Source organism: Anser anser (assembly GCF_964211835.1).
Source record: "Anser anser genome assembly, chromosome: Z".
NCBI lineage: Eukaryota > Metazoa > Chordata > Aves > Anseriformes > Anatidae > Anser > Anser anser.
This window is the reverse complement of record NC_139723.1, coordinates 27981284-28007890: the sequence shown is the minus strand read 5'-3', so window position 1 is coordinate 28007890 and position 26607 is coordinate 27981284. Positions and strand designations below refer to the sequence as shown.

The 26607-nt window shown below is 35.7% G+C and overlaps 1 protein-coding gene across 13 annotated transcripts in view; it reads right to left on the bottom strand.

The window, feature by feature from the left end:
* Positions 1 to 26607, bottom strand: part of FER (FER tyrosine kinase) — a 201359-nt gene that overhangs the window by 132457 nt on the left and 42295 nt on the right. For 11 of the 13 annotated variants that reach the window (XR_014576434.1, XR_014576435.1, XM_083816304.1 and 8 more), the window contains 5 exons: positions 26038 to 26221; positions 23445 to 23582; positions 21227 to 21346; positions 15496 to 15618; positions 10240 to 10429 (listed from right to left, as the gene is read on the bottom strand). Coding sequence is in view for 11 of the 13 variants with exons in the window: in XM_083816304.1 (XP_083672430.1) it covers positions 10240 to 10429; positions 15496 to 15618; positions 21227 to 21346; positions 23445 to 23582; positions 26038 to 26221 (755 nt within the window). In the remaining 2 variants the exon portion in view is untranslated. Of the gene's footprint in view, positions 1 to 10239; positions 10430 to 15495; positions 15619 to 15691; positions 17375 to 21226; positions 21347 to 23444; positions 23694 to 26037; positions 26222 to 26607 lie in introns of those variants that run through there. The other 2 variants (XM_083816302.1, XM_083816303.1) reach the window with 2 other exon arrangements.

Here is a 26607-nt window from a genome sequence, read left to right as displayed (position 1 = left end):
CACCAGCAAGAACAGCCTTAGAAGAAAACAGCCATATTTTTAAGAAAAATCTACTTAATCACCCAATACAAAAACTATCTGAAGATGAAACATCTCTTCATTAATGGTATATATGTAGTTGTCACGGAATCAGAGAATACTTTGGGCTGCAAGGGACCTTAAAGACCATCCAGTTCCAACCCCCCTGCCACGGGCAGGGACACCTCCCACTAGACCAGGTTGCTCAAAGCCCCATCCAGCCTGGCCTTGAGCACTTCCAGGGATGGGGCATCCACAGCTTCTCTGGGCAACCTGTGCCAGTGCCTCACCACACTCTGAGTGAAGAATTTCCTCCTTATATCTAATCCAAACCTCCCTCTTTTAGTTTAAAGCCATTGCCCCTTGTCCTATCACTAGGTGCCTTTTCATGTATTAGCATAGCCTGGACCTTGCAACAACGATCATTAAGCAAGTACAATTATACTGTAACAAGATTCTACTACAAAACGCCTACAATTCCCACCCATGGCTTCCTCTTTATGTCCACACAAAATTATACAGTAACAGCTAATTTTTACATCAAACTAGGTAACATAAGCAAACTCCATTTATACCAGCTGTTCTGAACCTCCAGTTTCCTTGAGGACAGATGTTACTGTTCCAAACTAATGAAAAGCCTGTACACCTAAAAGATATATATATATATTTAAACAAAAGTTACTTTTACCTTTTATTTATTTATTTAAAGAAGAACTTTCCAAGCAACTCTTCCCTCGCTTAAAAAAAATGCAAAATTCATGTTCTGTTGTAGCACAGTGTTATTGCACACCTGGGTGTAATGACTGCTCAGTCACATGATCCGTTTACATCAGCTTTGCTTCTCTTGAATTGTGACATTCTTTGCCCACTCAGAATGAATTCAGCATAACAATTAACAGGTTCTCTGTTCAAGAAAGCTGCTAGCAGATAAGATTAAAATTCCAGGTCACCGTGATACAGAAATTGTCAAGACTGTCAAGCATCTCTTTTAAGTCCCCCTCCCAACATATTCAAGTTTCCATTTCTGTCTCCTACCTACAGTTGTTTTCCTCTTTATCACAGTCAGTAAGTAAATGCTAAATATAGGTTTCCAGAGTAAGATAATTGCAGTCACATTAGCCACTGTGAAAGTCTGCATTTTTGCAAAGTTTTGACAAAACTAGGTAAATTTGATTTAAAGGGGGAATTACAAAAGTTCATGTTACATATAAACCCAAACACTGAGCAATTTTATTTTCTCGTAGTACCTCAGTCCAAGATTTAGAAATCAAACAAGTAATCCTGAGGCCCATCAAAACCAAAACTTTGCAGATATAGTTCCTGGTTGTTTAAATTCTCAGGCTGTATCACATGCATCCTGTATTTTTCCTTAACATACTATTTATGCTTTCATATAACACTTGATGAATCACTGTGGCAACACATACTGAAAAAGGCAAAGTCATAGTTTCAAGGAAACATTCTCTAATTCTACTAACACAGACAACATGTAAAATATTACATGCACGTTCAAATTTGCAAGTTTGTTCTTTGTGCATGGGCCAACCGGCCTGATTTCAGCCCAGCCCTGGGTGCTGCACCCTGGCCTGAGCAAGTTACCTGCCTCCAGCTCCATCTCTGGCTCTGGATGGACGTCTGATTTGTATGTTGTAGCTTTCTCCAGTTCTGTGTTTGGCCCTGACCCCTGGATGGGCTTTGGACCCATGTCATAACCCTGTCTTCAGTCCTGTTTCTGACTGCCCCTTCCTTTTTGTCTTCCCTGGACTCCTGGATAGATCCTGAACCTAGTTCATTGCTCAGTTGTCTCTGAAGCCACTCACAGACCCTCATAAAAGCATCTGCTTCTGACCCCTGTGCTCAGACCCTGGAATACGGTGCCATATTGCTGATGGCATTGCCCCTCTGGGGTCACTTTCATCTTCAGGATCACCCATACTCTTCAAGAAGTAGGCCTTCACTGCAGCCTAACAACTATTTAGGACCCATGTCCCATCGTATCTCTTGATATTGCATATAAGAAGTTTTAAAGTGAAATCAAACCTCAACGAATAACACCAAGAAGATGACTTCTTAGTAACTTGATTCCCATGTATCACAAGTTACTCTGATACACTAACAAGGTAAGCATCTATAATCGCATTTCCCTCAAAATGTCATGTTTATGAATCTTAGTAAAGTTGCCAGAGGTTAATAAGAAGACAAATGAAATACATGTACCAACTGCTTTTAGTAACTCCTAGAAGGGTTTCTAGAAAATAAACTATTTAACTAAGAACTCTAGTTGCTCATGTAAATCCTGATTAGGAATAATGGGGCCTGTTACAAGCATATGGTATAGGGATTATCTAAATTCATCATCTATTAGATGAAAAACTTGTTCCCAAGAACAATGTCCTCTGTTTTTTTCTTTGGCTGAGAGAATCATAAGGATTTCTGAAAGAGGACATATCATTTTTTTGCAGCAAAGGCCTTTTCTTTAAAAGTACTGTGTGACTAAAGAAAACTTCAAGGCAACCAAGTCTTTCTTAGCTACTCTATCATTAAGTCATGGGGATTTTTTGTTTTGCTTTGGGTTATTTGCTTGTTTGTTGTTTTTTGTTTGTTTGTTTTTGTGATTGTGTGTGCTTTTTTTAAAGAGTTGTACAGATTTGTCCTTATAGTTTCCAGACAATGAACCCTTGTTTTCTGCAATTAAAAGGCTGACAGTAACAGAAAATTTTAAAAATTATTTTGCTTGCAGAAAAACTTTGCATTAACTTTTAGAAAACAAGCCTGCTTTTGGCCCACACGATCTTACAGAATAGGAATATATATGTATGTATCTATATATATATACTAAAGTAACTCACAGTTCCAATTGTGCACCAAACCTTCATTTTTCAAAAATGACTCATCTCCATGCATCTTGAATACTCCAACGTGTTTTTTTTTTCTTCTTAGCATGATGACCTTAGTTTCTTAAACTCCTGGATATCTACTGTTATCTTGACATAAATGTCATTGCCTTTCTCACGCTACCAAATACAACAGTCAATTAAAAATGTTTTCTGTGTCCTGTTTCTGTACCTTCGTAAAAAGAAGCTGAGACAAGTAATCCTGGGATTTTTTGACTGGATTACAATGACTATCACATCTCAAATGGTATTTTTCCTCTCCTACCAATTCAAGGCATTTTTGATTCAAGAACTGAAAAGTGCCTGTAGGAAAGTAGGCTTCATCTCTGTTTATTAGTCTCTTCATGGCTTAGAGTATCCAAGACATCTACATGGGGCTGACATACTCAGTCACAGCCTGAGGTCAGACAGTAAACTTCAAGCAATCTAAAACTGTCAATTAATGTTGATGTACAAGCACCTGGATCCCATGCTGACCTGAAATGTTTCACATCTACCTTACTGCAGGATGACACAAAGAAAAAAATAAAGCGACATCTAAAACAGATTTTATCATTTACCCCACAATTAAATTAAAGATCACCAACAATGAAAAATACAAATTAGAACAAAAAGTGATCTGGCCTGTATCATAAGGGTAGTGCTTTGAAAAACTGATTAGACTACTGTTCTGATCCCTCATTTTGTAGCAGGGAAGAGCTTCCCCACATGGCAAAAAAGAGGAGTAGCAGCAGAACAACCCATAAAATTGTACTCTTCAAATGTGACAAACTACCAGCAGCACTAGATTAAAACCATAAATTCTAATTCAAATAAATATCATATACTAGACTTTAAGACTTTCAAAAGCATTATCATTGCCTTTAAGAATGAGGGCATTTTCAACCAGCCATGGAAAAAAGAAGGAAGGAGAAAAGGGAAAGAAAAAGGAAAAAATGAAAGAGATGATACATACCTAGCAAATGCCACCACATTATTTCTGTTACGTAAAAGCCTGTGTGTTACCTCTGAGAAGTTAACAACCATGGTTAATCAGTCAAATCACTATGAAAACAAATGTAAGGAGATGATGACAATTTCAGCAGAGAATTACTATTTTCTTCCCAACACACACATAGAAATGTCCCAACACATACTGTAACATATGCTGGATAACAGTATGTAACTTCTGTTCAAAGTGAAACTTCTGAGTAAAGCTTTCCTAATTCCCAGGGAAGATTTTGAATGAAATAACAAATGCCCCAGGGGTATACATTGCTGCAACACTAGCATGATGAAGGCTTCTTCCTTAAGGAATATTGAAAGTTCTTGAACTATATTTGGCAGTTCAAGAGAAGTGTATGTACTTCAGAGAATGTACATACATTCTCCTTCATTCAGAGAGGGTACACTAATTCTGCATTTCAAATATTCTGAGAGTTTTGTTTACTCTGAACAAGTTACCTCTCTCAATTCCTCCCGAAGTTCATTCACACTTCTAATTCTGCGTCTTTATGCAAGAGAGACTAGATTATTGCTCAACCCTTTTTTTTCCAGGTAATTTCCGTAAGAAATGTATAATTTCAGTCCTAGTCTATCAAAAGATTACTGTCAGATTAATCTTTTAGTTCAAAAATTTCCAGGCATGTTTACAGCAAAGAGACTCAAAGGCTTCTTTAGCTCTTTTCTCAAATTCTGGACCGGTGGGTGTTCCTACACCGACTCAGGAAAAAAACAGAGCTGAGTTTACCTGTCTTTTGCATTAGTATCTCTTTGTGGATTGTTCTTCCTCTGACGCATGTCTACCAGGCAGGTAGGACTTATGGAGAAACAGATGCTAGAACATACTCTTACAGCAAGAATAACAGAGTTCATTCTTCACACTTGCTATGAGCATCTGAAATTTGGCGCATCTTTGCTCCATGTTAAGTTCTGTCTGTGAACCAAAAACACAAGTCCCAGCCAGCAAGCTTTGGAAAGCAGCCCAAAGCAAAGATCACTTAGTTGAACTCCATCTGTCCAGGAATCCAACAAATACAACTGTTTATTTCCGAGTCTTATAAATTAAGAGGCATAATTTCTACAACATGACTGCACTGGCAGTGTTTCCTCTGCTGAGACAAAAATAAGAAAAAGGATAGGGATACCAATGCTGCATAAACTTTCGCCCTGTTTCTATTGACAAGAAACTTTACAACCTTCAAATAACGCAGAAGTCTACAGGTACAGACATGCATAAATCAAGTAACTGTGAAGGACTCCCCTACCAGTTCACAATAAACGCTCTCACATATAATCTTAGTTTTATATAAATGTCATGAGACATAAATTAGCAGAGAATTACTTACATGGACAGATAGACAAGGGAGCTGTTGGCGTTGCAGTACAAAGCATAGAAATGCCTTAATTCTTCTGAGTCACTAAGAAAAAAAAATCCAACTCTAATATCAAGCTTTCTGCTGTTGCTGCAATGGGCTGTCACAGAAGCTAACTGTTTCCCTGCATCTGTTTGAAAATTAAGATTCTATATAGCCTTGGACAATATGGGAAAATGAGACTCCCTAGAGCATAGGTACTCCATGATACACTTAAGGGCCTTATGATACGTCGTATAAAACTCATTTGACGAAGCATGTCTAATCACAGTCAACTCTTCTAAATGCCCTTTAGTATCTATGTAACCATTTTGAAAAAGTTCAAAACTTGCAAATTGATTAAATTTGTAAATTACAATTTTAATGAGAATCCTAAAAAATACGTGCCTCAAATCCAAACCTGATGAGGAATGTAAGACCAAAAACAATTCTAAGACAATTGGTTTGTTGATCACACTATCAGAAGGAACACTGATTCATGGTATCCGGAAAGCAGAGATAGGAGTACAATGCACTAGCAAATTAGGAAAATAAGTACTTTAGCACTGTTTTGTGCATTTAATATTTTTTCTTTCCTAACTACTGTAAAGATTTTTTTTAATATTTACCACAAACAATTTTCACCAGAAGTTGACATATCTTACTTTTAAAGCAACCACTGAGACTAGGATCTCTGAAGCCTTTTAGAAAGGAATAACAGATAGTAAAAACAATCAGAAATGACATGAAATTTTATATTTTGTTCCTTTTGCATACTTCTGCTACAACACCTGTAACAGGAATTCAGAAACGTGAAATCTCATGCTGATACCTATGTTCTATTATCCCACTGCATACAGCGTTAAGTACAGCATTCTCCTGCAATGATGCACTGGTAGTTAACACATCCTACTGGCTCTATGATGATGCTTCAGCTTCCTTCTGTCCAATTTACCTATCCTGAGTTCATGTTATCAGAGACTTCACAGTCCCTTTCCTGGCTTGTCTGTATTGCAAATGCCTTCCATCCTGACAACCAAGCTGGACTGAAAGTCCTTTAAAAAGCACACAGAGAAAGTGCAGTAACTTTGCACTGTTGCTTCATAAGCAGCAGAGCTGTGCAGGTCCTTTGGTTTGCTTACACGCTGCTGAAGATCATGCATTAGGGACTTTCTACACCACAGTTGTATTTTACCACAAAAAAAAAAAGCACCACTTCAGATTATTTAGGGTATTAGAAAAATGAGAACAATTTTTTTTCCCACCACACTTCTGTGTCTCATCTCTACCTCTTTTAAACACATGTTATGATGAGAAATGTAGATTATTCAGTCATAACTAGTCTTTTGGCACTGAGCTCCACCTGCTGACAAGTCTTTCCAGCACTACAGAGCTTGCATACCAAGTCTCAGTTTTATCAATTGTTCAGTATAATGCTAAGGTATGCAAAATAAGTCTATATGAACCACGCCAATGCTGAAATAATAATATGGTTTCTAAACAGGACCTGCAGTAGTGCCAATTTAACTCCCACATGCCCTAAAGTGCTGCATTCTATTTAAAAAAAAAAAAACACTAAATAGTTATCAGAAAAATTAAGTACTTATTTCTAAAGATACTGGGTTTGCACCTTTACAATATTTGTTTCTGTCATTTAGGAAAACAGGAAAAGACATATTAAAATGGCACACAGACTTCAGTGTATTGATGCTAAACAAAATTAATTATTATTTTGTATTATTATTTGGTATTAAGTCTACTGCGAGGCTTTTGTTCTCCCTGAAGATTTCTTGTTCTGTAACAATATTCAAGTCAATACTGATCTTCTAATTGTAAAGTCTTACTATGAAATGCAAACCACCATTGTTATATTTAATTACTTCAGCAAATTTTACACTGGCACTGCAATGTTCCAAATATTCTTGGTGTTTTTATTTCTAATCAGATGATTAGATGCAATGGGGTTTTCTTGTTGTTTTGTTTTAATTGTGGTGGACTATTACCACACTCTGTTGATCCAATTAATAGCAAGAAAAACATATGTATCTTAAGAGAAACGACAACGCAAGCATTCATTAACTAAACACTGAAAAGCTAGCTCAAGCTTCCAGTTAGTTTCTGTAAAATGGCATAATATATAATAATTTGGATACTACATTATTTTGACAAAAATATAATTTTTTACTAGGAATAGTCAACCACTTCACAGTGTCTATCTCATATAAGTATAGAAGAACAAGTTAACTATAATTATCCTGATTACACTGGGCACAGTATTGCAACTGCAACTATTCTAAGGGGCTTAAATATCTCTAACCATGCAAAAGCATGGTTATCCCATTACAAAGCTATAAATTTTAGAAAAAAGAAGATACAGTGTGGTGTGTTTTTATTTCATATAGGATGCCAGGATCGTTGAATACAACCATTCAGGATTTTTTCTTATTGTTTGCTATGCTATCATGACTGAACAAAACAATCATCCAGCAATTTTCTATTTTTTTAAAATGTGTACATGAACACCACTATAGAGCTAACAGTCTGCAAAACATAAGCTATATTCACGAAGCCAAACCATACTGATGACTAAAAAATATGAACTTTCCTACAGTTCAGACACAAAAAAGAACAAGGAAACTTTAGAAGCTATAAGATGGCACACAGGTAAAATAAGCTTGTCTATAAAATCCTATCAGTGTTTCACAACTGCATTCTTCTTTAATGTCCTACAGCACCATAACCTACTGTAAGAGATGGGAAACAAAACAATTTGCAAACTATTGCTCCATGAAATTGGCTGTATTTATATGCTACAATATAAATACTTCATATAAACAGAACTTCAACTTTTTAATTTAAAATCACCAAAAAAAATCCAGTTGTGACTGAATACATCAAAATATACTTCATATGCGTGCTCGCAATATAAGTCAATACAACATTTGTCATTATTAAGAACACAATTTTTAAAATATGCATTTACAATGAATTTTCCAAGGGGAGTAGCTACAATCAAATGTAGTATCAGATTACATTTAGATTACATGGCTTTAGATAAAAAAGAGAAACCTAAACACACTTATAGCTGAGGAAACAATGAATATTGAAACAATGAATTCCTCCTGAATAATGGTAGGATGAGCATCAGCAGCAAGAACGTTCCATTTCTGATCATTTGTCACCTACATAATTTTAAGGAGTCTTACTGAAAAAGAAAAAAATCCTATTATGCAAATTGACAGGATGCTTATTTAAATACACAGCTAATCTGCCTATTACTTTTCTGACTGAGAGGTCAAGTCTTCCCTCTCAAATATGCCTTTAATTTTTTTGAAAAAACAACGAAAGAAATGGAACAAAGTTTTATTGAGTTAAATTGCAGTTCTACCTACCAGTATTTAGTCATTTTATTAGCACAGGTTATCAACTTAATAGTTAAACAAAACTTAAGTGATATTTGCCTGTCTTGAATAACTTATTCATGGGAAAACACCCAGCACTTAAACCATACCCATTTTTCATGATATATACAAATCATAGTACTAAATCCTCTGGAGTCAAATTAGCAAAAAAATTGTTATTCTTGGCACATTCAACATATGCGAGAAGGTATTTCTCTTGTAATTCTAAAAATCTCAGTATACATCTCTTTCAGCCAAAAGACAACTGATCATAGGTAACTTTCATTCAAAAAAAATCCTGAGGTCAAAATTCTGTATAGCGTACACATATATGCAAGTATTTTCTCCTACACACCGAAACAGAAGTTTGGACACCAGAAGAAGACTTTAGTATCCTTGAAGTGGGGTGGAAAAATACCATTCTATCATTCAGACTGCTCAGACAATATTCAGTAGCACTACTACAGGTTATTAAAAGAAGCTAACAAGATCACCTACCTCCAAAAAACCCTAAGCCTCATGTTCTTTCACAATCATTTTCCTGATCCATCCTATTTTCTTTCCTCACCATTTTGTGTATTATCATCTCCTCCTAGATCATGGTAAGCATTCAAACTTCATGAAATAATGTTTTGTAGCAATGAAAATGGACAGTGTCTTGTAAATATTAAACAAATTTAGTGGCGTTAAGAAATGACTGACAGTTAAGTATAACTGTAGGAATGCAGAAAAGAGAACTTGGTTCCTCAAATAGATAGAAAACAAAAGCTTTCCTCTCAAAGACAGCCATTTCATCATCACTCCACTGAGCTGCTGCTCTGCAGACCAAAACAAATGGCTGGCTAAACCTCTAAAGAAAACAAGTCACATACACCTCAAATATGTCAAACCTAATCCGTAAAAGAAAACACTACTGTCTGTCCCTTCAGTAAACAGGTATTGGTTGGGTTTTTTTTGTTTGTTTGTTTGTTGATGTGGCCTACTGTCTCTCCATATAGCTGCATAAAACTGAGAAAAGGAAGTCACAAAATATTAGCAAAGTACTTTTAAAAATTACATAGTGTCTCATCAAGTAGAAGTTTACTTTGATTATCAAGAGCATGTAAACATTTAAAAATAAGTTGCAAAGAAACAAATGTGAGTTGAAAAGAATTATTAGAGTATGTAATATTAATTTCTCAGTTACACAATGTATGCACTGATTCCAACAGCTTTTACTGTTAGTTGTCTATCTACAATTGTGAATATATTTCTTCAACACAGCTGACAAAATAACCAATAGCTACTCGGTCATGTTCATTAAATCTATTTAAGGATTTACACTTTTAATTATAAAGCAATCTAATGAGAACCTTAGCACAAAGTGTACGGAAAGCCAAATGAAGTCTATGGACATACATAAAGTATTAGAATTTATTACATCTTAAAAAAATAAATAAATCACACAACTGAACTGTTTTTCTAAACAACTAAGTCTCCACAAATGCAAAGTGAAGTTTATTCACTTGAGTCATCCATGTGAATGTATGTCTTGAGCATCTCATCTCAGGAACAAAGTACAATAGCACAATTGCACAATTCAGTAAAACTTACTATAGAAGTGACTGATCTGGCATCTTCTTCATAATTCACTACAGGTGGTGGTTCTTTCCCATCATTCTCTTGAACCTTTTGTTCCAGTAGTTCTTTCTGGGCTGCAAATTTTGCCTCAGAGCATCTTAACTGCTGAACTGTTTGCTTAAGTTCTTCCAGTGCTTGCTTTTGGCTCAACAAAAGAACAATACTGCAAAGAAAAATAATTTTAAAATGCACATGACTTAAAATGGATACTTTGCTTTACAAAAACTACAGAAAGAAAGCATTTTCAATACTGGAACCTGTTTTTTGGTGTAGTTTTTTTTTTTAATCACTATCTATTCACTCGATGAAGAAAATTTTACTAAACTTTTATAAGAGTGTGAAAATTCTTCAGCAAAGTTATTTGTTCGAAGACATAAGCACAAGAAGCCAACATTAGAAAATTCTCAAAGCTACAAGACAAAAAAGCAGTATTTTTTACTTTGCCATTAGTTTTCTTATTTCAGTCTGTAACAAAAACAATAAATGCAGATACTACTACTTTCATCCACTTTTGACTGAATTTATAATCACTAGGGTTCCCCATCCTTTAGAGAAGAAATAGACTTTTAGATTATGATTTCCAGTGATGAGAAACCCACTGCAATCTAACCTAAGGTTAGAGATACCTGTTGTCTCTATCTTCTGGACTGAAAGGTCCTCTACTGCTTAAGTATATATTTTGGACTATACACAAGTAGCTCTTTAACATTCTTAAGCTAAATAAATTGAGCTCCACAAGCAGCTAAACCCGTGCCCCCCCACCTTTTTTTTTTCATCTTTTGACATGATTTTTCACTCTGCTCTGAATGTCCCTCTGTTTTGCAACATCTACTGAAACTGGATCCCATATTCTATTTGTGGTCTTACCCATACCACCATTATATAGTACATTTCTGTTAACAGATTCAGAAATCACAGGAGCATTTTCAAATTACCCTTGTTACCTCCAACTCTATTCCTAATGCAGAGCAACAGCCACCCTCAACTACCATAAACTTTCCTTTTTGTTTGTGTAAGTTTACATTTTGGTTAACCACTGGAGGTTAGACCTCTACAGGTCCCTTCCGAACTCAATCATTGGTCCTGTGATACATTTGGATAGATTAAAACACCGTTAGCCAAGTGCAATACAGAACTCAGTTCGAGTTTACTAGTGTGTCACCTCAACTTATCTGTTAGTTTTCTTCCAGGTCAGTAACTCAGACTAACAAGATTTAGTTACAGTTATGTTTTACGTCCACTTTCCAGTTTTTAGTCTATTTATTGACTCTTCTTTATTGGAGAGATTTAATGCCTCCATTCTTACACTGACAGACTTCAAACTGTTACCTTATAAAAAAGCAGCTTGTTAATGACCCAAGATTCTCCTTTCTCAAACAGCTGCAGCACTGAAGACTGTTAATCAGTTTTTGTGCTGGAAACAAATTTGGAATGAAAAAAAATATAGGTGGCCTTGAAGCAGACAGGTACATAAAAAGACTGTATTTGTCTCTTACCACTTTCCTGTGCTGCAATCATCAAGGTTTCCACCTTCGTTGCGGGCAACCAGAGAGCCATTTGAAGAGACCCCACACAGAAATAAATAAATAGATAAATAAACAAAGCCCCAGACCCTGCAGCTCGCCTAGAAATGAATAAAGTTGAGTTTGAGGGACTCCCAGAAGGATGGAGACCTGTGTGTGTAAAAGCAAAAAGTCCTTCTTACATTGACACTGTCAAGTACAAACTCAGTCTTAAAAGCATGAAATGACAATACCAGAAGAAATGCTAGAAAGCTAATTTCCTCATTTGGAAAACACAAGAGATCAATTAAATGAAGACGGCCATAAGAAAGTTCTTTACATTAAGGTATCAAAGAACCGCCACATTCAACTTCAAGAAACACTCCAAAATAGACAATCAAGCAGGTACCTAGATGACTCTGTTACCCTTAGGAACTGCCCAAACCAAAGATGGACAGAAACTGCCCAGCAAAGAAAAGCATCAATGGTACAACACGGACAACTATAAAAGCACTCCAACTGAGACTAGAAACGTGGTCTAGAAAGAGACAGAGTTCTCACAGTCTGAAAGAACAGATTAAGGACGTCAAGGACCAGATCTACTGAGAACAAGGGCACTGAAGAAAATCACAGTACTCTGTCCCTCTGTACTTTCAGGATAACTTCTGGAAGACATACACTCCTGTGAGCTCTCCCCTTTGGAGAAAAAAGGAAATTTAGAATTTATCCCTGATAACAACCTGAGCAGATATTGAAGGATTTTTCATTTGCCCTGACAAAAACAAGTGTGTCTCATGTTATTCCTACTTCAGAAATGAAGTTGGTTGTTGTGCTCTTGAACAAGTTTCAAGTAGCTCTGTCAACACTGCCCACAAAACTACTGGAAAATCCAGAAGAAAAAAATTTAAAATTGCAAGGCTTATCAATTTTGCACATCCACAGCTTCAATTGTGTCCAAAAAAGCAGGACAGACTACTCAACCTTGTTGTTGACACGATAAGAAGCTGCTCTGCCATAACTTCCACATGTAAACACTGGACATGAAATAGGCATAGCTCAAACACACTAAAATCTAGAAGTCTTAGATGACAAAATATTCCTTCACAAACTATCCTGAAACAGATGATTATTCAAACAAGTTCTAAAGTAATAAAACCATCTGTGACTGGCGGGAAAAGATAAAATGTCATATCCCCAGAGATGTGCATTGTACTAAGTTACCAAAGAACCTAAGCCCTTACAACCAGCCAAATGATCACTTGTACGGAAAGGATGAATCTGATGTATGAAGCCACAACTGGAAGACCCAAAAGCAAAGTTCAGCGTGAGACTGTGGATATTTAAAAACATCACACAAATAAATTAATAATCTCTCCTGAAGACAGTGTTCTTCATCTGATCCTCACTATGGCAGAGGAAAAAAAAAAAAAAAAGAAAAAAAGAAAAAAAAGAGATCTCCCCATGAAAATATGGCCTTTTACCATCAGCAGAACTTTGGAGAATATACAAGATAGCTAAAATGACAGTAACCCAAATGCTGAGTGGTTACAACTCATGATCCAGAGAGAAGACATATCCTAGATGTTGAAACTCCAGTACTATATTCTCTTTCCTGGACTGTGGCAAGATGAGTACCAGGATAACCATTTGACTTTTTGCCCAAATCCATCAGAGAACATTCACCAATCCATCTATGCATAAAGAATTAGTGTCTATAAACTCTTTGCCTATGGCTTTTATGAATGCAAACTTTATGGTTCTTGTGGCTAGCAAGAGCTACTACCAGCCTCACAGAGTGAGATCTTATGTAAAAAATGCTTGTGAGACCAGAAGAGGGCAACAGGTAGGGAAGTGGTAGAAAGGTAAACTGAATCGAAGACCAAATATCCAATATGATACCCTGTCAGGAGTGCAGATGGTGTACTGTGCGCGCACACACACACACATATATAAAACAATCTCCATGTTGCAGGTGATTTTGTCATTTGAAGGCAGAACTGGATATTGGAGCCAGGAAAATAGTACCAGTACAGTTTAATATTGAGGAGTTACACAAAATCGGGTGTGGAGATACACTTCACCACATGCCCTAATGAAAAATGCAGTAGGTGTAAAGCTCAATTCATAGTGCTGCCAGAATTAGACACAGAGAAACACTATCAAGCCCCAGCACAGACTGCAACTGTAAAGTCAGTAAACACAGCTCAGTCTGGCAGTGCTGAAGCTGGGTCAGAAAGAAGTGGGGAGGCAAATGAATTCCAAACTGGTTCAAGGGAAGGAAATAGGAAACTCAGTTTTGCAGACTTTACCATCATATTGCCCAGATAAAACAGCTACAGAGAAGATCTCCTCAGGGCTGAAGGGTGAAGCTCAACACCTTAGGTGAGGCTCAGTAACATAGCCTCAAGACAGGTGCAGTCTGGACTGAAATCATCTTCTCAACACCACAAATGTCTGCTACAGGATTAGCCAAAGGAGCCTACACACAGCAGGAAAGGCAGGGATAGTCTGAACTACTTTCAGAGAAACAGAAAGACAATAATGAATACATAATGAATACAATAATGAATAATGAAACATTCCTACGGAAAAGCAGCAAAAATGACAAACAAAGTCATGTTATTAATATATATATATTCATATATATATATATATTTATACATATATAAAACTCTCTGGATCAGACTGTTTATCCTTCATGTGACATGCAGCAAGAAGGTAGGTCATGAATTCATGAATTAGGTAACTGGAAAATATACTGTGAGTATATGTGTAATTCATCAAAGAAAGAACAGAAAATTATCTAATCACAGTAACTAAACACACACAAAGTTTCTTATATGAGTAAAATACAATTGATAGCATCAATTGACAAGGTGCCTTCAACAAATAGCTAAGAAAGTTTATTTTGTGTATGCAGACAGCATTACCTGAGGAATTGCATTCCATTTCACTGCCATTGTAAATCTGTACTTATGACCAAGTTAGTAAGACTATGACCGGTCACAAGAAGAATTGGAAAAACAGCACTACAGACAGAAAAGTGTTTTGTGTTTTTTTTTTTTTATCTGTTGTAATTACTTCAGTCTAGACTAGGATGTGAATATTAACCAGAGGTAGAAGACGACCAGTGATCTGGCACCAGAATGACTCATTGTGATGAATGATTTATTTATGGCATGTAAAATAACCATTAATCCCTCACCTTCACTATTTACTGAGTGGTACCATAGGGTATATTGCTTCTACATTCAGTATTCTGAAGAAAATGCCATGAAGAATGAACCCAACCTGACAAGTTTCAAACATATTATTGCATAAGAAAGATTACACGTCTTCTACATTACTTCCACTCCGAAAAGTCTTTCACAAAATTGTATGCACACAATGAACTCTGTCAATCAAAGAGACAACCTAAATTGACTCCTTTTCTTCCTTCAAGCTGAAGTTACAACACTAACCAAAGGTCCACTTCTTCAGCCATCACAACAGTATGACACCAAAATTAATTTAAAAGAGGCAGTCGGTTCTCTAATTAACAAGGATCTGCAGTCGGGAAGGTTTATTTTTGAAATGGGACACTAACTTGTTGTTGTTTATAAATAAGAATCATTTCTGACAAAAGCAGAACAAGACTACTGGAGATTATTTCTTATTTAAGTATTAAGAATTACATTATACACTTTTCCCTCAAATTACTCTATTTTGAAATTTCAATTGCACTTACTCTGACTTCTTTTCACAAGTCTTAGAGGACTCTTCTATTTTTTTCTCTAGTTCCAACACAAGTTCCTCTTTGCTCAAAAGCGTTTGCTGTGTTTGCATCAGTTCTTCTATTACTGTTTTTAACCTGTAAGACATACATTACAGAAATTCATACTGTGAATACAAAAACTGTACAACATTGGAAACTTCTGTTGTTTTTCCTGAGGATGAGAAGAAGCATTAGTCTTTAGTTTATACTGCTCAGTGCTTGATGGCCTTTCTTGTGGATACAAATTTATATTACACTATTAACCTATATTTTTACAGATCCACACTAGCCTGTGTAAACATATAAGGTTACAGAATGACCTGCAGCCTGCAGGTTCTTCTATCAATAAAATTTTCTCTAGAATGCGTGACGAATTCTGTGAATTAACGACTTCCTAATATATTGCTAATATATGAGATGTTTTACAAAAAACAAAAACCTTATGACTGCTGAAGCACATTGATTAAATACACAGAATTAGTAGTTGGGATGTATACACATTTAGAAACAATGAAAAAAGAACCAACAGGTCCTGCATTACCAATTAAAACAGCACTTTTCACGATAAAAGCAAGATGTATACTTTTCTCTACAGTTAACTTTTTAAAAGCCACATAATCTTTGCTAATGGAAAATTCAAAGTCAAGAAAAAACTTGTACAAGAACACTTAATACTAACAGAAAAACAGTTATTGCACATCAAAAGCATTAATGGAACTTTGCAATTATAGCAGCAAATATTTCGATAACCAAAAAGTCAACAAATGTAACATGAGACTTTGTGACACACTTCTCATATAACTCTGCACAAATACTCACATAATGATGACTTCTAAAATAAATATAAAACTAGATATGTTGGCATGAAGCAATTGTAAACCAGGAGAAAAATTAAAAATAAAAAAAACTTTTGTGTGCATGTATATAAAATATATAGAAAATATATTTGGATAGGCGAATGCCCAAAAGGAAGTGGTATATATAGCACTGTGTGCATCTTCTCTCACCTATTCATCTTCATCTATTTTCTCTGTATTTTCAAACCCAATTGTAAAGTAGTAAAGAGTGGAATAAAAGCAAAATACATATAGTACTTGCTACTGCACAGATCTGTTGCTCCAAACTATTCCAGATGTGAGAGTATCAGAGGTCAACTGAGTAATTTACACGCTCTAGATATCTAGGGACCCATGTTGCAGGTGCTGTATATACCAGACTGAATAATTTGATCTTAACATTGAATTAGTTCTCTCTCCTCCCAATATATTTTATACAATGTTGATTAAACATTCTTTATTCAGCCAGTCATAGATGTTATAAGACTTAAATGACTATAAAAAAGCCATATAGTGAATGATAAAAGTTTACTTCCCAAATGAACCTGCATCTGCATGTGTTTATTTTGAGGTAAGAACAACACTTGAAACATTTCTCAGAAGCCCATTTTTTTAATCAAACATTTTTATTGTTATTAGGTTATCAAATCTGTATGCTCAACTTCTCAGAAACAACAATTTTCTTACACAGTCTCTAAATTAATATCAGCTATCAACTTTTTTAATACATTGCTTAAAAATTAATTACCAATTTTCTAGCTGAAAATACTGCTTTTTGATCAGCCTTCTAATCAGCATTTTAATCAACGCTGTATTTGGCTTAACAACTGACTCACAAGAAGCAGATGTTACACTTAGAAATTTGCAAGTAAGATCAGTATATTGCATCCTTTATCCACAGATGATGACTTTTTAAAGATCCATTCTGCATGTGCTGAAATAACAGGAATTAGGCTGATGATCTGTAGTTGTGAGATCACTGTCTTGCATCTTCAAAGTACTGTAACAGAATGTTTCTGCAGAGGAGACAGAGCTTTAGTATCTACCAAATATAGATATACACAAGCACCAGTATTCAATGAATTAAAACCAAACTAATAAGATTGTTCATCACTGGATACATGACGAATCAACATATTGAAATACTTTAACTTTTCAGAAATGTCTGATTTTATATTACAGCATCATACTGAAACAATGTCAACGTAGTTCTTCCAAAAACTTCTGAGTTACTTTAGGATCTTCCAAGCATAAACTTTTTACTGTTCTGCTTTTGCAAATATTTCAATATTGGTCTAAGACAGTCATCAATATTTATCAGGAGACACTATGTCTCTCTAACAGCTTAGAAAGGTTAGTTAGTCAACAACAACTTTTCACTACCTCTCTCTGTCAAATCTTTAGTCAAATTTACCTAAAAGCAAAAAACTGAATCAGTTTTCTCATCACTTAAATGCATTTTAAGGATATATATTTTATTAAATCCTCCAATAAGGTATGTATGTAAAGTTGTCGATTGTCTCTCGTATGCTTACAAATACAACAGATTCAACCAAAATTATTGAGTTTGGATCAATATATATCTTTGTATCCCTTCAAAGTCTGGAAATTAAATCCAGTCAGTATACTGGATTTATCTATATTTGGTAGATACCGAAACTATCTCTCCTATGCAGAAACATTTTGATGTAGTATTTAAAAGATCCAAGGCAATAATCTAAACACTAGAGTTCAACAGTCTAATTCTTACTGTTTTAACACACAGAAGGGAAAAAATCATCATCTATCGATAAATATACTGATCTTACTTGCAAACTTCTAGTAATACATCGTCAGTTGAAACAAATACCTGTTTTGGTTTGATTTTCTATAGTGGTTTTAAATCAAGACTATAGCCAAAAAAAAATCTAAGAAGCAGTTAATGAGGCATATTAGCAAAAGCAGTTAAAGAGAACTAAGTAGTTGTAAAAGGAAGGGCTTCTCACCTGCACTAAAAAGCAAACCAGAAAAAGGAACAAAGAAGCTAAGAATAAGCAGTCAGTTTCTACAGTGCTGGAAGATAGCTAGTGGAGCTCCACAAAAATCTGCACTTAATACATTCTTAATAACCCAAACAAAGGGCAATTTAAAAAGTGACAAAGAATGCTGATACAATGTTTTTGAGCTAATAAAGGAGAGAGCTGAATGTGAAGAACAGAAAAGGATTTTGCTGGATCTTACAATACTCAGTAACTGGATTGTTATTTAAAAGATTAATTTAAATTCATATTGAAATAAGAAAATACACAGAAGAAAAAACAATCCAAAACTTTATTTACACAGCAAGTGGCTGGCTGTAAACTGACCAGTACCACTCAGAAATTAGATCTTGAAATTAAAATGGATGATTCCATGAAAGCACTGGCTTGACACACTGCACCAGTCAGGAAATCAAATGGAGTGATTCCCTTGGATTTGTTAAAAATGAAGCAGAAGAAGAAAGGAAACTTCGTTATGCACTTTTCTGAACTATGTATCTGGACTACCTGTACAATTCTGGTCACTCATCTCAGAAACAATACAGTAACCCTGGAAACGTTCAAAGAAAGATGACAAGCTTGATAAAAGGTATGAGTAAGTTCTGTGAAAGGAGTAACTACAAATAAAGACTCCTCCGAAAAAAAGATGATAGAGTAGGAGTACGACAGAAGCTTAGATTATCATGAGTGGAAAGGGGTAGATTATTCCTACTCTTTGCCAAAACAAGGACTTAGTCAAAAAAAATTAAACTGAAAAGTAACAGGTTCATACATTATGAAGTTAACCTTTAGAATTCCTTGACCAGATATTCTACTGACAATAGATGCTTGTACATACTGAAACTGACTGGACAAACTCATGAAAGAAATCTAATACTATTCCAAACAAATACTACTTCCAAGTCATAACATATCCAAGCTGAAAAATATGAGATGACACTGTTCTTATTCTCCTCCCCCTAGTTTTCCCTGTTGACCAACACCAGAGAGAAGATGGTTGGTGAAGCCAGTCTTTGGTCTGACGATAGTACAGACAAACTTCTGTGCTTCAAGTTCCTAGTATAACATATACCAGAAAGAGAAGATCTTGAAGACAGTAACACTTAAAAGAGAATTTTGAAGTGTCTGAATACAAGATCAGTAACAGGACACACTGGAAACTGCATTGAATGTGTTTATCTAGGCAAATATGTAGATACATATTTACAAACATAAAAGATTCTGATGAAATCTGTTTTTATTAGAAAAGCAGTTTTTCAGCCTTTTTCCTTAGATATGCTGATGTCTTATTTCTAAGCACTAAAAAGCCAAAAAGTAAGTTACTTATTGTTTTGAGCTACAGAAGGTAGAGTCTCAGAAAAACTGTAAAACATATCAAAAAGGTAGATTTTGTGCATGTATTTTTTCCTGTTACAGAGCTGAAGATGATCTAGATATGTACAATATTTACATAGCTTATCCAGGAATAATCCCACTTTAGTTATGATGCAGAATATGTAATTAGTGTCTTATTAACAGAAGCATATTTAAACAGAAGGGAGGGGTTTTAATTATCATGGGATTATTTCACAAGAAAGATGAAGCTGTTTTAGTACTAAGGAGGACAAGTCTGACAAAGAAAACTAAAAGTGTACATTTAAAAACTTATTGCAATACCTATTTAAGAAAAAAATATTAAAAGGAATTGGATTAAACAGGAAAAAAAGAAATGACAATTAATAACCTTGAAAAGGAATGAAGAAAATCTAGAAAATCTGTCATAGTGAGGAAGCATGGGATTAGAACAATCTACTGAAGCTTTACTGTAATGCGTTTATATTTGAAATATCTTACTGTTATGAGGACTCTCTATGAGTTTGGTTTTCACAATAAACTATAAGAAACAACAGTTTCTTTCTTCAAGTTTGCTTAAGCAGAAAAAAAGTTTTTAAAAAAAATAACCAACCTCTGCTATGTTATTTAGATTAGTTATGCATTTGAAAGCAAACAAGTCAAACATGGACTAAAATAAAGTACAGACACCAAGTCATTATAAAACAATGAAGTTCTGACTTTATCACTTTAAAAAGCTGTAGGAAATATAAAAAAATGAATAAGTGTACAATTAATACTTGCAATCTCACAAGCGACTGCATTGGACCATTTTATGGAAAAGTTAAGGTTGATATGAGAACATTCTAACAAAGGATAACAACTTCAGCAGGAAATTTGTTCGCCAGTAACAACTGATTAAAGATGAAATTGGTAAAATTAATTAAAATATTTAAATATGAAAATATGAATATTAAAGATATGCAGTAATATTTTACCACACCGGCTGAAGGTTCCATGAAATGAAATACAACACCTACACTTGTTTTAGTAAGTTAACATTTTAAAAGTTGTAAGGATGGATGAGAATTTCCTTTAAAAACTAAAACAAACATTTACAGAACAAATGAAATAATGTATTTGAAAACTTCTCTGGATGGCAATCCAAATCACTGACTGCAGTACTGTACTCGGTGGCTTCATCAACAGATTTCAGTGTTTTTCCTAGAAAACTGAATGTGGAAACACTTTTGGGAAGTAAATGAATTCCCAAGGAAGATTAATGGTAGAAATGGGGCACTGTATAAGTTAAACAGGGAGGAGAGGTAACTATATTGAAAGTGCTGACAAGTCTTCCATGAGGCCTGGGTATGTTGTGCTAAAGAACAATAAAAACAGCAATAGGCAAGGGCTTAGACCCTGAAAATTCTCCTTTTTAGAAAGCAGACCTTAAAAATGAGGACACACCAAAGCAATGAGATGAGTGAGATGTAAGTTAGGACTGCATTTCCGAAGTGAGAAAGCTTTGTTAAGACTTACGTGACTTGTAAACTTTCTGCTGTTAGATTATTCCACATGATCTCATTAGCTTGAAGGTTTTCATTTTCTTCTAATAAAGACGTATCAAACTCTATTTCTTGTTCAACAACTTCTGATGACCTAATCCAGTAAATAAATGTTGTATTTGTAAAATTAACGTGCATCTTTTAGTGGAGCATAAAGCAAACCATTACACTTTGAATTATTTTAGTAATGGAATATAGATAAAATCACATATGGAATAAATGGAAAGCAGCAACTGCATCTTCTTTTTCCTTTGAATGAAGAACAGAGTCCTAAAACCATACCAGAGTATAAAACTGAAAACAGTTCTTTGAATTAAGTTCACAAGATAACCAAGGTTCTCGGGAAATCTACATGCATAGGTCCACTAATCCTGCTATAAACCTGCACTTAACCACTACCAATTTGCAAATTAACAAAGAAGGATAACATAAGAGGTCTTAAAACTATTTCCACATGCACCAATGTGCAGTAACAGTTCAATAAATGGCAAACACAATTGTTTTCGTTTGTTTGTTTTTGTTTTTTTTTTTTTTTAAATATAAAACTTTCTTGCATTAACACAAGAGTCACAGAGTGGCTTGGGTTGGAAGGGACCTTAAAGATCACCTAGTTCCAACCGCTGTGCCATGGGCAGGGACACCTCCCACTAGATCAGGTTGCCCAGGACCTCATCCAACCTGGTCTGGAACACCTCCAGGGACAAGACATCCCACAGGTTCTCTGGGCAACCTGTGCCAGTGCTTCACTACCCTCTGAGTGAAGAAGTTCCTCCTAAACTCTAACCTAAACCTCCCCTCTTTTAGTTTAAAACTGTTCCCCATTGTCCTATCTTTTTTTTTTTGCTTGAGCAAAAAGTTGCTCTCCATGCTTTTATAAGCCCCCTTTAAGTATCGAAAAGCTACAATGAGGTCTCTCCAGAACCTTCTCTTCTCCAGGCTGAGCAGCCCCAGCTCTCTCAGCCTCTCTTCATAGTTGCTCCTGCCCTCTCTGGAGGGCCATCTTCATAGCCCTCCTCTGGACCCACTCTAACAGCCCCACATCCTTCTTGTGCTGGAGGCCCCACACCTCGACGCAGCACTCCGGGTGGGGACTCACAAGGGCAGAGCAGAGGGGGACAATCACCTCCCTCCACCTGCTGGCCACCCCTCTGGTGATGCAGCCCAGGACACAGTTGGCCTTCCGGGCTGCAAACATGCACTGCTGGCTCATGCTGAGCTTTTCATCCACCAGAACCCCCAAGTCTCTCTCCGCAGGGCTACTCTCAATGAATTCTTCTTCCAGTCTGTCCTCATGTCTGGGATTGCCTGACTCAGGTGCAGCACCTTGCACTTGGACTTGTTGGACCTCATGAGGTTCACATGGGCCCACTTCTCCACCCTTTCCAGGTCCCTCTGGATGGCATCCCTTTCTCCTGTTGTATCAACTGCACCACTCAGCTTGGTGTCATCTGCAAACTTGCTGAGGGTGCACTCAATCGCACCGTCTGTGTCACTGACAAAGATATTAATCAGCACTGGTCCCAGAACAGTCCTCTGCGGGATACCACTCATCACTGGCCTCCACCTGGATGCAGAGCCATTGACCACCACTCTCTGAGTGTGGCCTTCACACCAATTCCTTATCCACTGGATGGTCCACCCATCAAATCCTTATCTTTCCAATTTGGAGATGCGGATGTCAAGTGGGACGTGTCAAAGGCCTTATCTGTGTACTCAGATTGTTTCAGGCACTGCTCAATCTGCAATAACTGCAGTGTGCACAGAGATGCCTAGCATTCATTTACCCACAATATAGACAGTAAGAGAAATAAAGCAAACAAACAGCACAGCACAGGATGCAAACTGCATCCAAATACTCAGTAAATTAGCCCATACTGAATCTAGATCATCACGTATTACCGAAGTTATGGTTCAGAGAATCACAATAACATTAATATGAATTTTGTTATTCTAGAACCAGCCAAATAGATGGATGGTTAAAGAAACAAGGTTAAAAGCCTGACTTTCAGCGAACCTTCTTCTACACATGCAGGTAGAACTACTTCTCAAATTAGGATTAAAGCTTTATAAGTAACAATGTAAAGGGAAACAAATAGAAATAAATTAAACTCTGATTGCTTAAACAGCGTTGCAGTTTAATGCAAGATTTTCTAAAGAAACATTAACATGCATAGCAAGAAGGAAATACATACCTATGAGTATCTACGAAGTCATTATACTCAGAATTGGGGTCTATCTGTTCAACCGAGATCTGGATCTCTTTATGGACATTCACAATCTCTTCCGTAACAAGACTGGTGATCTGGCTATACTCATCCAAGATTCCTTTTCTAGAGAGGAAAAAAAATTCTAGTGTATAACATGGCACTGAAGGCATAGATGACATTGAAGATGCTTCAAACTTTCAATTTGCTGTTTCTACAAATTCTTGTTGCAACTGGCTAAAAAGGGAAAAAATAAGACAATATATTACTCAAAGAAACAACATATCAATTGTGGCCTCTTCTTTACAAATCGGCTATTGGTGGAGAAGTCTCTAATAACATGCTCCTTGTACTGATTTCAGTGCATCTACATACAGGGTAGCTAAACTAAAGCTGTAGGGATTACAAGGAAAATGAACACATACAGCTCCTTGATGATACCCTTTCTCACAACAACATGTTCTACATAATCATGTAAACATAAACATGTTCAACATAATCTACACTGAAGTGTCTCATATTCCCCTGACTGACAAAATAAATATATTCTGGCATAAGGGAAAAGACAGTGTGAAAACTGTTTTTTTTTAATCATTTTATCCATCCTTTAACATATATTCATTTTATGAATTGGCATACATTACAAGTTGGCATATATTTACAAGAAGAGCCAAAATCAAGGAAGAGGTTCACACAAGAAAGTACGTGTCATCCAGCCTTGTCATTACCTGGTCCCTGAAGTGGGGAAAAGCAAGTGATTAAGGAGTAGTAAAGGACTAGGTCATATTTTACCACAAATTTTAATAGCATCCAGTAACACTTCCTCAGAATACTTTCCTGTTCTCTGCTTTCCATAAATGAACCCTCAAAATCATTTCCAATTTCTTTTTATTTTTTTTTTATTGTCAGATTTTCTGGCTTGCCAGGTGCTGAAGTATAGCAAGCTTTTTCAAATACTGATCAATTTTGACCATACCAGAGAAAAATGCAGAGATAAAAGTATTAATATTTTATCCTGGATATGATCTCTAGACTTATTTACTCAGTAAGAAAGCATTATTTGCTTGGATTTTTCCAGTACTTTTTCTGAGGAGAGAACAGACAAGAGAAGAATTTTGCCTTGCCCGTGAACAACATGTCTGAAAACACTCCAGAAAACAACTCAAAGACTGCAACAGAAGAGATAAGCCAATGTCAACTACAGCAATGCTATATCTAAGAGAAGGGAATCAATGTCAATTATAAAATAATAATAATAATAATGTTAATCTATGCTTCAAGATTGCCAAACAAACTGATCTGCCAAATCAGAACTATTAAGGAAGTTTGTTTCATACTATGGCAACATCAAGCTTCACACCTGACATCACCACCTCTTTTTACAGAATTAAGCCCAGAGTTAACAGAAAACACTAATTTTCCAATCAACTCAGATCTCACTAAAAATGATCAGCTATTGACAAAAATTGTTTCCAGTCTTTACCTCAGTGATAACAAGGACAAATGGGTTCAATAGGTTTTTGCATGATAAAACTCTTCAGTGAATTACTATGACTTACATTTCTGAAAAATCAACTTAATTGCAACAGAAAAATTTACCTGTATTCTCTTGTGATTCTACATAAAGATTAAAAGGACTGAGGAGACTACTACAGAGGTCCATTTCATTTAACCTGCACCAGCATCAAAGGCAGTAATACTATACTATATGGGGCCGCTAACGTTGTCTGCATCACCTAAGCATATAGAGTATGAAATCCTCAACTCTCCCTCACTTCCTGTGTGCCGAAGTCAAGATGAACATAGGCTCCAGAAAAAGTAAGAAAATGAGTGCATCACATCTAAATGAACAATACCTACAAGTAAAAGTAACTACCCCGTCTTTTAAACTAAGTGATATACAGAATGCCAAAGAAAAAGACCTAACCAACTCACATGCTTCAGGAAGGTCAGAGAGGCAGCACGGTGGTTACAGACCAGAAAAGAAGGCTTAAAGTCCTAATTTTTTGTTCTCTGAGATCATCAGCTTGCATATCTTCTGTAATTACGTAGAAAATGATTTTCAGGGAAAAGGTAATTGTATTTTTAAGGTTGGATTCCTTTCACTGAGATTAAGTCTACGTGATCCTGTTATTTGTCCATACCTATGACTAACCATACATCTGCCTGGACCTCCTCCAAAATGACTGTCAAGATGGTTGGCGAGTTTAAAGCAAATTTGTTAGTGAGAGAGTTTCCTAAAAATAAGACTACGGAGGGGCAACAAACTTCTATACTATCCCAGCGGAAGGAGAGGATAAAGGATGAGCTCAGTTGTAAACACTGCAGTTTATCTGTAAAATTTAAAAGTTTTACAAGAAGACAGTGTCTTGCCAAAATGCTTAAGCATCCCCTCAAAACTACTGTCTGTATTTGAATACTTATCTATTCACAGTTATTGTTAATTGAAAGATGCAAGTAGCTTTTCTCATAAACTTTGATTATTTTTATATCAAGGGTAATTATTTTCTAATAAGTCTATAAATTAGGATACTGCACACAAAATTTTGCATGTTTAAATATACACAGGAAGAGATCTTACAGGGCTTTAATCATTTCTTCTTGCATTTTCTGTAGTGAATCAAGTAACAGAGGAAGCGTAGTATCATAATATTGGTGCTGATGTAACTGTGCTCCTTTCAGTGCCAACACATATTGATTATGCAACATATGAAGCTTCATAGTGGCTTTATCACACCGGTCTTTGGCTTTCTCAGTCTCCTTTCCTAACGGAAAACAAAAACAGAAGATGAAAAGTTGATTTAAAAGTATACAAACTTGTGGATAACATAATTCTAAAAGATTCATGGTAAGTTTGCAGCTTTTCTTCTCCTAAAGAAATACATTACCAAGGTATTACTGTGAAGAAAGTAAAATTTGACAATTTTCAAGTGAAGAAAGTAAATTTTGACCATTTTCAGGTTGTTAGTAAGACCAAATGCCTTGGTTTTCCTCTTCTGGACTAAGGAAGAAAAAACTGCATTTACTTTGAGTAGAAATCCAAGAATTCTTTATCTAAATTTATATGAAAACCACTACCTACACAGGTATAGAAATAATACCATTATTAAGAATAAAACTCATTCATATGATTATCAAAAATGCTTTTTCT